Here is a 14,244-nt window from a genome sequence, read left to right as displayed (position 1 = left end):
GTGGGTGGATGGCTGAATGGATGCATGAATCACGATCAGATGAATGAGAAACAAGAGAACATCTCTGACTGCTGTCCCCCGCCTGGGCGTGCAGCGGGTGCATAGACCAGCGACACAAGTTCTGGAAGCTCCCTTGATGCCCGCGATGGAAACGAAGAGGAGAGAGTAGGGGAACCCAGGAAAGAGGGCCAGGCAAGAATAGGAACCCGTCACGCCAGCTCAGGGCTCCTCTTCCCTTCCCCATCTTTGTGTTCAAGACTTTGCTGAGCTCAAGTTGTTCTCAGTGGCCCAGATACGATGGCTTAAAACAGCGGCACCTGTCAGTCGGGCCAAGCTTGGCAAGCGGAGCTCTCCTCTGCACCAGCCGGGGAGCCGGGGCAGCCGGGAGGCTGGGCTGGAGCCACCTCCCGGGTCCCGCGGCTGACCCTGGCCGCCCGCTGAGCCCTGAGCCGTGCCGACCGGGACGCCCGACACGTGGCCGGACTTCCCCACGGCATGGCGAGGGTCTTGGGGGAGCAGCCCGGCGAGAGAGCACCCCAGGGGCTCACTGCCTTTTGTGACCCAGCCTTAGAGGCTGCAGGCCGTCACTTCTGCACGTCCTGTCCATTCAGCTGCTTTAGAGGGACCACTGTGGTCCAGGGGAGGGGACACAGGCCTCACCTCTTCACAATGGGAGAGCGTCAAGGCCCAGAAACGTCACCAGGGCCAGGACTCATACTCAGCAAGGTGTCCAGCTCTGTCGAGGAGTTTATACTCAGGTACAGACGACCCCCTGGGGGAATGAAGAACCGTTAATAACCCAGAATAATGTGAAGAGGCTTTTATGGCTTCGGTTTTTGGAAGATGCTTCTGATGTGTCCGTCTGCTCCAGGCCACTAGGAGCCCTAAGATCATCCCCAAATTCGTCCACGGACCAGGTGTGGCTCAGAGACCACAGCCTTACTCTCACTGGAGCTTCAGGAGAAACAATAAAAGGTGATTAACTGGTCACGCTCGTGAGACCTGGGGTTCAGAGCGCGTAGGCACAGACGTCCTCCAGCCAGCCTCTTGCTTTAAGTGACGGTCTGGCCACTCCTGCGGCAGTTACGAATTCGGGAGCATCTTACTTTCTGCTCTTGGAGGCAGTCTATGACTTTGCATTGTGTGTCTAAGAAAACACAGGCTACTTCCTGGATACTGCGTTCCAGACAGAAAACCCAGGCAGCAGGGAGTTCACGGCGTGGCGCCAACAATGAGCTGAAGCATCAGATACAGGGGAGACAACAGTGTGGAAATGGCAGGCGATCGATTTAAAATCGGGAGAACGAGGGATCCAAGTTTTGCCAGGCTGGCATCGTGGCGGTCTGTGACCTCTGGCCATTCAGAAACGCAGGGATGAGGGAGGTTTGTGGCCGCGCCCTCCACGCCCCCGAGCTAGACACAGCGCATGGACATGGGCGTGCGTGGTAGGGTTCTGGCTCCCCAGGGTACTCGGAAGCTCCCCCCGTCTCACGTCTGTGGGTCCCTCACCCGCCTTGGGATTTCTTTTCAGCCAGACTCGGTCGCCGCGTCCGGCCTGGTGGTGCAGTCAGGGGACAGCGGGCTCGTTCCAGCTCCCGGTACCCGCTGTGACTCCCCGCCGCCCTCCCGGGTCCACGTGACCCTCTGTCAGACCTGGGGGCCCCTGTTGTCCAGCATTTACATCTGATGCAGAGGCTGCTTCCAGGGTGCAGGTCAGGCCTGAGCTCACGTGCAGCAGTGAGAGTCCCTCCTCCCTTCCCAAAATGTATCTTTCCCGTTTGAGTGGAAGACGGTTCCTGACAGGACAGGGGAGGTGAAGGAAAGATGTGTCTTCCTGCTCAGAAAGGCAGGTCTCTCCTTTTGTTCCAAGGCAAGGCTCACACAGTTCATTTGATAAAATAGATTTTTTTCCCTTAAAGTTCTATCCGTAAACTACATTTGGTTCACAGCGTTTAAGCCAACTGCCTCATTAAGCTGGAGAGCCTGAGGAAAACGTTTGCAGAGCAGGGACATCGTAATTAACACAAAAATGTCACGATTTCATCTGCCTGGTCCTTTTCCCCTTAGTTTCTTACACTTAATTATCTTTTTAATGAGCAACTAACTCACAGAAAAAATAAACACGCCAGGGAACAACGTGTTCAAGGGCATTCAGGGAAAAAAACGGAAGCCACCCTCGTGTACCGCCTGGCCGTGCGCGTGGCAGGATTTCTTTTTCATTTGCGGTCCTCTCACTTTGGGATGGAATTGCAGGAACTAACGTTGAGCAGGTGTCTGCCACCCCGAACTGTATGGTCCCCACCAGCCAGCACATTTGTAGTCTGGAGCTGGGGTCTTTTTTCTTTTTTTTCTTTTTTCTTTTTTTTCTTTTTTTTTTTTTTTTTTTTTTTGAGCAGCGAATGGAACTCAGGGCAAATACTCTGGCATCTGCTGATGGAAGTGACAGAAACAGTGCTTCTCAGCCCAGCATTGGGCCCACCTTCCCCCATGTTTCCTCCCTCTCGTCCCTGCACGTGCGACTCCCTGCCCTGGACCAAAGCAGCAGTGTTTCCTTTCCGTCTGAGGGCAAGTCTAGAAAGGAGGCGGACACACCACGGGTGGACGAGGAGGGGGCTGCACTGCCCGAGCAGCGAAGGTGGCAGGACCCCCCCCAGCCTGCTGCCCAGCCGTGCTCCCCCACGAGGTCGCTCAGGGTTAAAGGGAAGCCACAGATGAGTTGTGTCTGCAGGGCTGTGTTGTCTGCTGGTTTCTGTGCAGCGCACGTTCTAGAAGACTTTGTTGCCACCTCCGTTTTCCTGCTGGGACTTTCCAGGGCTGGCCGTGAACCCATATGCCCTGAGCACCGCAGCCAGGCTCGCAGGCCGATTTCGGGTGGATGGCGCCTCCTTCCCCTTCTGCCCCCGGAGCCCTGCTCCCCCCGAGCCTGCAGCACAGAAGCGATTGAGCAGAATCAGCTGCAAATTGCATTGCAAACGGTGCCTATTCTTTCCAGCAGACCGTCTGCTGGAGTCTATTACTCACCCGACCACGCGCGCCGGCCAGACAAGCCAGGTGCTTCTGTAGAAAGTCGTTTCCGAATCACCTCATTCCAAGCTCGCACCTGAAAGTCACTTTGCCGGCTGCTGACGACACTGGAAAATTACAAGCCCTGGATGGAGAGTTGGCTTTCTTCCTTTTTTTTTTTTTTTTTTTTTTTTTTTGGTTTTTTTGGGTTTCGTTTTGTTTTGCCTCAGCAGAACTTTGGGTCCTTATCGGCTCTGGAAAAGCTTCTGAGTCATTTCCTGGGGTGCCACAGGTCACCGAGCACGGGCAGGAGGACGTGTGAGAGGCGGCCTCGGCGCCCCTTGGCTGACGGCTGGGGGCTGGAGCGGGACCTCTTCTCCGCTGTAGGTGGCAGAACCAGGGCAGAAGCCAGGGCCCTGGGCGCCTTCAGCACCTCTCCCCGATGAGCTGTGCCGCGGTCCGGGGGGCGGGGTGTCAGGTGCGCGGGGCGTCCTGGTGGTTGCACTCCGCTGTCCGGTGCCGGTCCTGGGCGGGCGTCTGCAGGCTGCTGGCAGGCGGAGGCAAGCGCTCAGAGCGCAGGGAAGACTTACTTAGAGGGAGGACGGCACTTTTTGGAGGCATAACTCCCAGCATTGCTGCTGCAGGCCCCACGAGACGTCAGGGCTCCTCCCACTAAGAAACCAGGCGGGGGAGCCGGTGATGGAGGGACAGACGGCACCACCAGCCCCCTTCCCCGCCGGAGGGCCCCACTTGCAGTCCCTGCACCTGGCTATGGGATGCCTTCGGAGCCACTGCAGCAGGGCCCTGACCCCCACCCCTCCATGCCCTGTCACCATCCTGCAGCCATCGGGCCCCCCCCCCCACAGCGCCAGGCCAGGCCGGCAAGGCCGGTCCAGCTCCTGCTCCTTCTGTGACCCTCTCCTCCCACGGCCGCATCCCTTGGCTTTGTTCTGATTCACGTCTTTCTCCACGTGCTTGACGCACTCGTGTTGTTTCCTCGGGGTGGTCTCGGGTTCTCAGGTGTGACTTTGTCTCCACGGGCTCGCAGAGCCGGTGTCTCACCTGACGGTGACGGGGCAGTGGGACTCACGTGTGCGATTGTAGATGCACTGATCACTACTCTGAAAACTAAGCTGGGGGAACTGCAATACGTATAGATCAGGCACAAGGAAGGATCCCGCGACCTCGGCGCTGCTGAGCACCAAGATGCTCCTCTGGCCCAGTTCTCTGACGTCTCACACCTGGGAAGTGTCTTGTCTTGGCTTGTTAAAGAAACAGAGCAGAACCATCGTTTCCGGAATAGACATCAGACCCTGCAGAACTCATCCACAGTCAGAACTCCACGTAGCCTAGATGTTTTGGGACGGGAAGTAGAAATGGCTGCTTCTGGCGGAAACCTAAGAGAACGGCTGTCTCCATTTCAGTCTCATTGAGGACGGGGCCGTTCTGTGCTTCTGCCACATGGGATGAAACTGCATTCTTCCTTTACGAGCGAGGAGCAGGCTCACCTTTGACCTTCTCCTTCTGCAGGGCTGTGTATGAGGGGGTCCGCGTGCAGGCACGGACCCCAGGCGTCTCCTGCGAGTTAATCTGGGATTTTCTAGGATTCACCCTCCAGCAGTTTACCTTCTCACTTTGGTTCCCTGCTTCAGGGTGAACTGACTCTTTTTCTGATCGTCTTACAGTAATAACCCACAGCAGAACAATGAGGAGTCAGCTCAAAAAGCACTTGTTAGAAACAAGGCCCCCTGGACAGCACAGGGAACTGTATTTAGTGTCTTGTAACAGCCGATAATGAAAATGAATGTGAAAGCGAATACATATGTGTACGACTGAGGCACTGTGCTGTACACCAGGAGCTAACCCACTGTAGATCAACTATACTTCAATTTTTTAAAAAAAATGTTTTTAATTTTAAAAAGCACTTTTTGAACTCATATTGCTCAAATTTGTGCCAAAAAAAACCCCCCGTTTTCAGACAAATAGGCCCTGTTCGTTTGGGCTGACTGGTTGGGGCTTACGGCGCTGGGGTCTGGAGGTCAGCACCCAGCCTCTCTTGAATGAAGGTGTATCCAGGGCACAGTGAAGCCTCAAAGTTTAGAGGGACTCGCGACTCCCGGCCAGCAGCCCTCGTGAGGGAGCAGCTCCGGCCCCACCCCACCCCTGTCCGTGCCCGCCCACAATTCTCTGCTTTGTCTGTTTCCCTTAGAGGAGATTTTGAAGACCCACATCGCCCACTGGTGGTCCCCGGACGGCACGCGGCTGGCCTACGCTGCCATCAACGACTCCCGTGTGCCGGTCATGGAGCTCCCCACCTACACCGGCTCGGCCTACCCCGCCTCCAAGCCCTACCGCTACCCCAAGGTGAGCGCTCCGGGCCTGGGGCGGGGACACTCGGACTGCGGGGGGCAGTGCAGCAGACACGGGGTGGGGGGGCAACTGTTTCACATTCCATTGCATTGAAGGCCCGTCTTCAGGGAGTCAGATCTGTCCGCGGGTTTACTTTATTTGGAATAATGGGACTGCCGTTAATGATTTGTCTAAGCTTCATCAGAACTCAAATACGTGAGCTCCCTTGTGACTGATTCAGTGGCGACAGATACTCACACTGCCCCCTCCTGGGCACGCTCTCCTCAAACTCCTTTTTTAGAATTTGGCTTCTGGGAGGCCGGAGGGACCCCTGTCTGCCCCTGGTCCCCTGGGTCTGGGCTGGGCTGTCTGGGGCTTGGTCACGTTCTGACCCATACATACTGTGTCTAACTGTGTCCCAGGCCGACTTGGTGGCACAAGAAGCCAGCAGAACGGCAAGGCTGCAGGAGGGGGGGGCGGGGGTGGTGGACAGACAGACCTGGCTTTGTCAGCAGATCACAGCATCCTGGCTTGAAGGGAGGCCTGACGCCTCTCCCGCCCACTCCACTGGGGACAGGCCGGTGTCCAGAGGGTGGACGCAGTCCGCCAGCACTTCTGGGTGACAGTCCTCCCTTGCGCCCGCGGCTACTGGAAGGGCGCCTCCAGCCTCTGCCAGTGAGCCCTGAGCCTCGACTTCAAGCCACAGGGGGCCCTGGGATGGCGCCACATGCCCTGCACACCAGATACGGGCCTGCCAGCGGTTTGCAGGAAGAGGGGCCGTTATGTCCAAGCAAGGCCAGTGAGGTTCCCCGAGTCCCGGGCCTGAGAAAGGGAACACCTGGGCTGTCAGGCGCTCGGCTCTAACAAGCAGCACACGCTGTGCGGCTTACACAGCACAGTTACCCCTCACAGTCCTGGAGGCTGGGAGCCAGAGACCACCCAGACACGGAATGGCTTCCCTGGGGGGCCGTGTGATGGGAGTTCCTTGGATCAAGGAGTGAAGTAACGAGATCCAGAACAGTACGGCCCTGACCAGACAGTGAGCTCTGGGGCAGATGGCTCAGGATTTGGGCTTCAGGTTTCGGTAGAAAGCCAACATACTCTGGCCAATGGAATTTGGTCTCCGCCCCAGACCCCTCCCCTTCCAAGTCAGAGCCCGTGAGCTGGTGGCCCGGCTGACTCCTGCCCTGAGTGGGGCTGGCTTCCACTGTCACCCCAGCACCTCCCTCTGCAGGGGGAGCGGACGAGGGCGTCAGACCCAGCAGCCACGGCTCCCCCGCCCCGGTCAGGCTGGCACCACCCCCCCGGGAAGAGGCAGCAGAGGTGAGCGGGGAGCAGGGAAGAGCAGGGCTCCACCCTCCCCACGCTGGGCCGGCCCGCCCTCCTGGCACCGCATCCAGGACTCTCTGCTCCTGGGCCAGCTTCTTTCCCCTCCTGCACTCAGGCAAGGGGCATGGTGCTCGCTGGGCGTTGACAGACAGGGGTTGGAGGAATGAGGAGGGAGGGGCGCAGTCGCCCCCTGTCCTGAAGCCTGTGCTGGAAGGAGCTGCTCCTGCCTGCAGGGCTCCAGGCCCTGGGGGCCGGCCTGTGGCTCTCCTGGGGACTCGGCGCCCGGCCCCGCCAGGCCACTCACGCCTGTCCCCCTTTACTTCCTAGGCTGGATGTGAAAACCCCAGCATCTCCCTGCATGTCATCGGCCTCAATGGACCCACCCACGACCTGGAGATGACGCCGCCTGATGATCCGCGAATGAGGTTTGCGTCCTTCCCCTTGTGCTAAATAATGGTCAGATGGATGCCCATTGCACGGTCAGGTTTACTCAGATGCTAATTGAAAAATCCAAGGAGAAGGTACATTTGCTTAGGTTTTCCTTACTGCTTTGTGGTTTGGTTTTCTGGGAAAGGAACACCAGTCAACCAAGTGCCACTATTTCCTACCTGATGTCAGGCCCAGATTCTCCTCCCTGGAGGCTGGGTTTCTGGGGGTGTTGGGGGTGTCTGGTTAACCACACGTGTCCAGCAGGGGCACGCTGCCCGGCGCAGGCCGACATCGAAGGGCATCCGTTGGGGGAACAGTCTCTCCAGGACAATCAACGTGGTCACACCTTCTGTACGAGGCACCCCATTCTGAGAGCGTTGTTTACAACATCACCACCCTTTGCCAGCTCCAGGAGCGAGTGGTGGGTCCTGTTCCAAGAAGCGGGGCTCCCAGTTGGTAAGGTAACAACCTTGTCATTGGTGGGACATGTGGACAGAGGTGACTGTCTCGTTACTAATGACTGATTTAGGTGGATTTCATTTTCTGCTCAAAACAACTGGGTGAGATCCATCCAAGTGAAGTGGTCTGCGTGTCAGCTTCATTTCATCCCAAAGTTCAGGCAGCCTGGGGGCCGATCCTCCCTCCAGAGCCCACTTTTATGATCATTAAGCCTCTCTCTGCGGAGAGAACTGGCGGGAGACTCGGAGAAGAGGAGGGAATTGAGATCCTGCGCATCTACAAGAGGGTTAAGGCAGGAACGGTCCGTCCTGAGTCTCAGCAAATACCCAGCGCACGTTTTGCCACAGCTGGAGCCCGAGTCTTCCCTATTCAGTTACAGAACCCCGCCTTGTTCGTAGCTTCCGGAAGCTCCCAGAAGGGCAGGAGCCGTGGGCTCAGCCAGTCTGGCCCCTCCACGGGCCCAGTGCCGGGACACACACACGGGCACTTGGTCCCACTGGTCTGCGATGGCGCGGTCTTCCCCTGTGGCGCCTCTGCTGCCGCCCCGGGTGGGACCCGCCGCCCGCAGCCCGGAAGCCGGGGCCTCCGCAGATGCCGAGAGGGGCTTTCAGCTCTCCCCCCCGCACCCCCGGTGACGTGTGAAGTGCTGTAGTGTCCTGAGGGGACAGAGCAGGCCCGGCGCCCCCCGGAGTGGCCCCCACTCACTCATGTGGCTGGTCCCGAGGCCTGAGTCCCCTGCGGCCCCTCTGTGGGGAGCGGCCCCCAGTCTGTGCTGGTCGGGGGGTCTGCTCAGTTTGGCCGGTGGCGTTTTGCTTCTGATGCTGGCTTTGTCTTCTCTCCTGAAGACCCACGCGTTTCATTGTTTCCTTCCAGCCCTGTCCCCGCCAAGCCTCCTGGGGCCTGGTCCAGCCAGCTCTCTGAATTAATGTGGAAAGAAGTCACCTGGAAAATTTAAGCCATCTGTTTGAGTTAATTGAAAATCTCGTTTAGTCAATTTGGTGATGCTGTTTCTGCAGGCTTGATTAGCTGCAAGGACAGTGAGAAATCAGCCTCGGTCGGGCCTCGCTGTTCAGACGCGGCCCCGGGTTTTCTGCTCGCCCCGGTTTTCTGGGCTAAAGGTGGCGACGCTTTTCTGATGCAGTGGAGACCCGCCATCTGATCTGTCACACTTTCTCACCGCCTTCTCCGCCCGCAGCCTCGAGATCTCTCAGTGCGCGCAGGTCTCTCCGAAATCACACACTAAATGTGAGCGTGTGTTTATTGAGCACTTATTATTTGCATCCATTAGACAGAGAATTTAGCATGAATGAAGCGTGGTGGTTCCAATGCAGAGGAGAGCTAGACCTTGAGCAGACTGCTACGAACGAGTGAAGGACTGCAGGCGGGAGACGGGCGGCGGGCGTGGGGCGGGGTCTGCAGGTCCCCACGCGCGGCACCGCCGACACCTGGGGCCCGTGCTTCCTGCCTGGGGGGCTGCCCTGCGCGTTGCAGAGAATGCAGCAGCCTCCCTGCCTCCGCCCAGGGGATGTGGCTGCCAGCGTGACAGGCAGAGGTGCTCCTAGACTGAGAACCACTGGTTTAGAGTGAAGATGCACCTGCAGGCTGCCTGGGTTCAGAGCCCGGGGCCGTAACCTTGAGCAGGTCACTCTTCCCCCGAGTCAGTCAGGTTCCTCGTCTGCAAAAGGAGAGAAACAGTAGTGATAAGAAGGTCTGCTCTTATGGGTGGTCGTGGACATTAAATGAGCTACTGCGTGTGGCACAGGGCTGCCGGCACTCCCCGTGGCTGACCGCGCTCACCTTTGGAACCCCACCCAGCCCTTGCTCAAAACTTCAGGGCCGTTTCCAGCCACCCGCTCCACATCTCCCTTAAACTGTCAGACTGCGGTTCTCAGGCAAAGTGAATGAGCATGTGTCGGGGGCTTTATTCTAACAAGAGCACCAGTGAGGTGTGAGAACCAGCCCAAAGGCGCTGGAGGAGCTCGGTATATGCAGACAGTCTGACAAGGATGTAAGCATAAGTTTGGGGCTTACCAGTCTCCGCCAGGGCCCTAACCTTAACCCTGGGGGGTCTGGCCCACCAGACAAAATCCACGTGAGACGCCCACCCCCATGGTCACCCAGGCCTGCACGGGAGGAGTGCCCGGCTGTGCTGATAAAAGAAACGCCCTTGTGTGCTGGTTTCCGCGGGCCTTGGCGGAGCTGTGGAGCTGGGAGGGGAGTTAAGATGTGGCAGGTGCCCGGCAAGGTCCTTCTGAGGATGGGTCATGCTGCACGGGCATGTGTCTTTATTCTCCTCCAAACACCGGGTTAACATGTCACCCAGCCGTGGCCCGGGCGCTCGTCCTGACTGTTGGTGGCATCGGGGCACAAGGGGGTTACTGAGCCTGAGGACGGAAGCTGGTGCTGCTGCGTCCCCAGCGCTCCTGGGCCGGGACAGCTCTTGCCGCCCACCGCCCCTTCCATGACCTGTCAGAGGCCAAAGTCAAAAAAGGCCACTTTTCCTTCATTTGATGTCAGTGAGTTCACGTGACTCGCCAGTACCGAGACCCAGGTCTGCCCGGCTCCTGCGCACCATCCTTCCCGGTCAGCACGAGCGTTCTCGTCCATTTGCTCTTTTTTAACCTAATCCCCCAGCTCCCCCGCCCCATCGTAGGCACCTATTTAAGATGTATTTGAGTACCTTTTCCCCGTCAGTGTTTGTAAAACATACTGTTGTGTGTGTGTCCCTACTTCACACACAGGGCATTGTGATGCAGATGCAGTTACATAAAGGTGTGTGCGCGTGTGCACGGGTAGATCTGTCTCCTCTCCTCCGCTCCGCGATATGCGGGGACCTCGCGTGTGTCCGTGTGGCTCACTGCTTCTAACTGCACAGCGACTCGGTTTCTGCAAATTCCCAGGAAGCTTTCATTCCCGGGGGCCCTCTGCCTCCAGGCTCCTCCTCCACGTGCACTGCCCGTGACACCCCTGCTTTCTGAGCCCGAGAGGAAACCCAGCTTCTTTCTGCCCAGTCTATACAAAGTATGGGCTCGCTGGGAGACTGGTATATTGAATCCAGTCAGGGTTTTATTCAGGATTAAGGGGAAGACAGAGGTATTCAGAGCGGTGGAAACATCACAGAAAAACAGGGTCCCCGTCCTAGTGACCTGAGCATCCCCCATCAAAGTCTCACCATCACCACCTCCACTGCCACCGCCACCACCTCCACTGCCACTGTCACCTCCACTGCCACCACCTCCACCGTCACTGCCACCACCTCCACTGTCTGCCACCACCATCCCACCACTGCCACCATCACTGCCACCACCACCTGGCCTGCCCATCGTGCACTTTTAATTAGGGATGGAACCAAGACTTGAACACAAGACCCTGACTCCTAACCCACTGCTCATGTCATTGTCCACGAGCTGTCACGCCTACCGCGTTTCACTCTGTGCTTAAACTTTCAGGTGCACAACGATACACCAGAAGGCAATTTCAATAAATCTCTCCCTCCTGGTTTCCTTCTTCGGGGGTGTGGCCTGGGTTTGGGTGTTTTTTAAGGCTCCCCAGGTGATTCCTAACTGCGACCAAGGCGCAAAGCCCTTCTCGGCAGCTGTGGTTCACCTGGGAGGGACGGTCTGTCTCATTTTCGGATTAAAGAACATGCCCGCAGCTCCGGCCCTGAGTCTGCCGTCCTGCTGACGTACTTCTAGTCTTTTGTCTTTAGGTTAATGACTGTGGGAAGGTACTTGTTTTATCTGGATGTGACTTCCAAATTTATTTGAATTACTTGGAAGTGTTCTGGGTATGAATTGCATAAATCACCTCGAATGCCCTCGGAGCTAGACCTGGCTCTGTTTTACCTCCTGTGTTAAAGTAACGACCTGGTACCAAAATATTCAAATGAGGTAATCTTAGGGAGCAGCTCGAGGGGACTGGCCCAGCCCAACAGCCCTTGTGTTTGCGATATCAGACCAGGCTGTGCTCTTTGTCACCCAGGCGGCAAGAAGCTCTTCGCGGGGCGCGCAGGAGTGTAGAAGCTCCCGGCTGGAGCAGTGACAGGTCTTTATTCTGTTGATGCATTGGAGAGGGAGTTCTCAATGTCACTATTGATCACAAGAATCAATTTTAAAAAATGTCCAGTGCTTTAGAAGCTTGGAAATCTGAGTCTTGGATGTCCAGATAAATAAATTTCTGGTGAAGAACGCATGTTTTACTTTGCCATGGTCTGTGTTTGGGATAGAAGCCGGATCGCTCTGAAGACACTGTAATTCGATTTGCAAGCAGTGATCAGTGTTCAGCAGACGTGCAGACCAGGAGACGTCAGAAAAGTAAAACGGGACTCTGCCTTCCTGTCCCCATAAGTAAGACGCCTCTGTTGGTCCACAAGCTCCTTCAGCCAGCAAAACAGTGTTGACACTTGAAGAGGTCAGCGACACACCGGGCAAGGGCTTCCCCGGCCGCGTCACAGGCCGGGTGAGCGGGTGACAGCAAACGCAGAGGGCTTAGTGAGAGATCTCCCTCATGGACGGCGGCGAATCCGGAGCGTGGACCTGACGGCGTCTGCCGGAGAACGGGACTTGGCAGCCTCCACCGGCCCTCACGTGACACGCGTCCAGCGTGCAACTAAGGCTGGCGGGCGGGCGTCCCAGGTACCACCGCGGGCAGCTCAGCCTCCCCCCACCTAAGGGCCTCCTGTCTCTGGGCCCCCGTTGCTGGAAGTGCTCCGAAAATTCCTCTTACCTGTCTCCCCTGCATTTCCTCCACAACGTACGGGAGGCAGGTGACTTGTTCAGAATCACAGCTGACTGACTCCGCGCCAGGCCTGGCATCCAGGTGTCCGAGTCTGGTGTCCCGTTCGCTTCTGTGCTGTCGGCTCAAAGTGCCGAGCTCTCGAGGTCTCTGTAGGCAGACCCTTTCCCACCACCCGCCCTGTGCACCTGCTTCTCATCATCGGGGCCAGTATCTGAGAGCCTGCTCTGAGCCGGGCCCCCTCCCCAGAGACACTGCTGAGGGGACGGACAGCCGTGTCCTACACCCTCGGCAGGTGGGGTTCCTGAGGACCGAGCTCTTCCCGTCCTTCCCGCCGGCGTTCGCACAAGTCTCTTCTCCCCTGTCCCTGGGGTGTGACTACACGTCAGAGGAAGCTACGTTCCTGCGTCTTTTGAGCTGAGTTACAAACGCTCTCCGGCCTGTGAGGCTGCCCGTAGGGGCCCTCACACACAGAAGGCGGCCGTCCCCAGATGTCCTTGGAGGGACAAAGCCCACGTGCTGCCCTAAGTATTGCCCGTTGGGGTTACTCCTCAGGACTGACGGCCTTTTCCCTGGGAGAGCCCACACACTGAAGGGTGATTATGTCAGGAGAAAAACACCTAGACTTTGATAGGGAGAGACTTTACCTTGAAAGAAAGATGATCGCACGGGCAGGACACACTGCCTCAGAAATCCATCTCACAGTCGCCCAGAAACGGGGCAAAGGAGGTTCACGGGGTGGGCGGGGTCTGCGGAGGGAGGCCGGGCCGGCGGGGTGGCCCCGTGGTCAGCTGGTTCCGGGAGAAGCTGGGCCCGCAGCGGTCAGGGGCCTGCGGGGAGGGGTGGCCTGACTCGCCTGGTCAAGAGAGGGCGGTGGGCGAGCGAGGGCCCTTGGTCGGCTGTGACACAGCATAACTCGAGGGGGATTTGGAGGAGGGGACAGCAGAGGTTTAGGATAAGGTGCCTGTCCCACCACCAGGACGGGGCGAGGGTGGGGGCGCCAGGGGCTGGGGGGCGGAACCAGGGCCGGAAACTCAGGCTGCTGGGCGGGGCGTGCCCGCGGGAGAAAGGACCAGAGCGGGTCTTGCCAGGGCCGTGCCTCCAGGTCTGGCAGAGCTCGGTGCGGCCAAGATGATGGGGACCTGTCTGTCAGCACAGCATGCGGCCCTGCTCAGGCCCATGAGGAAGTGGACACGGTGCCGGGCAGGGGCAGCCTGGCCCTGCAGAGGGCTGGGTGCTGCTCTGCCCTCCCCGAGCCCAGAGGCGCCCTTCAGACTCCCCCCCTGCCTGAGGCGGGAGCCGGGTCTGTGGGCGTCTCAGGGCCTTCCCGGCTCGGGGTCCATCAGGGCTCCGAGTGCTACCCTGTCTGGGAGCCTCTGTGGTGGCCTCACCCTCAGGGTCTGGGGAAAGGGCAGCTGTGGGCAGGGGTTCTCGTGGCCCTTCTGTATTCTGTCTGTGTCCTCGTAGATGACAGAGTGATGCCAATGGTGTTTAGACAAAGCTCCGCTCAGAACGGTGGGGAGGAAGCCCACCAGGCTGGTGACACTGGGTCCCTGTCACCGTCCCAGGCCTGAAGGGGCAAGGGGAGGAGCCGCACCAGAGCCGGGGGACAGAGAGCCACGTGGAGCAGGTCACCAGCAGGGCTGGAACCTGAGTCAGCAGCAGGGCTGTGGGGGTACATGGAAATGGATACCCACCCGCCCTTTCGCCTTCTCCTCCTGGTGCTTCCAGGGGGCAACAACCAGAGCCCCCGATGCCCTCTGTCCAGGTGAGCCCACCCTCCCCCAGCACAGGGGCTGGAAAAGATAGGGGGGCACAGAGGCACATGGGAGACACCCAGCGGGTCCTCACGCAGCACCAGGGGCGCAGTGCCAGGGTGGCTGGGTTTATATTATGAGTGGACAGGTCAGGTGTGTGGGTGGAGGATGGATGAGGGACGGA

At 58.3% G+C, this 14,244-nt stretch overlaps 1 protein-coding gene across 4 annotated transcripts in view; it reads left to right on the top strand.

The window, feature by feature from the left end:
• The window catches only part of DPP6 (dipeptidyl peptidase like 6), an 846,122-nt gene that overhangs the window by 752,657 nt on the left and 79,221 nt on the right, over positions 1–14,244 (top strand). For all 4 annotated transcript variants that reach the window (XM_074366690.1, XM_074366691.1, XM_074366689.1 and 1 more), the window contains exons 9-10: positions 5,213–5,367; positions 7,009–7,106. In XM_074366690.1, the coding sequence (XP_074222791.1) occupies positions 5,213–5,367; positions 7,009–7,106 (253 nt within the window). The remainder of the gene's footprint in view (positions 1–5,212; positions 5,368–7,008; positions 7,107–14,244) is intronic.

Source organism: Camelus bactrianus, chromosome 7, assembly GCF_048773025.1.
Source record: "Camelus bactrianus isolate YW-2024 breed Bactrian camel chromosome 7, ASM4877302v1, whole genome shotgun sequence".
In the NCBI taxonomy this organism is placed as follows: Eukaryota; Metazoa; Chordata; class Mammalia; order Artiodactyla; family Camelidae; genus Camelus; species Camelus bactrianus.
The sequence above is the reverse complement of the archived record's forward strand: the minus strand, read 5'-3'. Positions and strand labels throughout refer to the sequence as shown.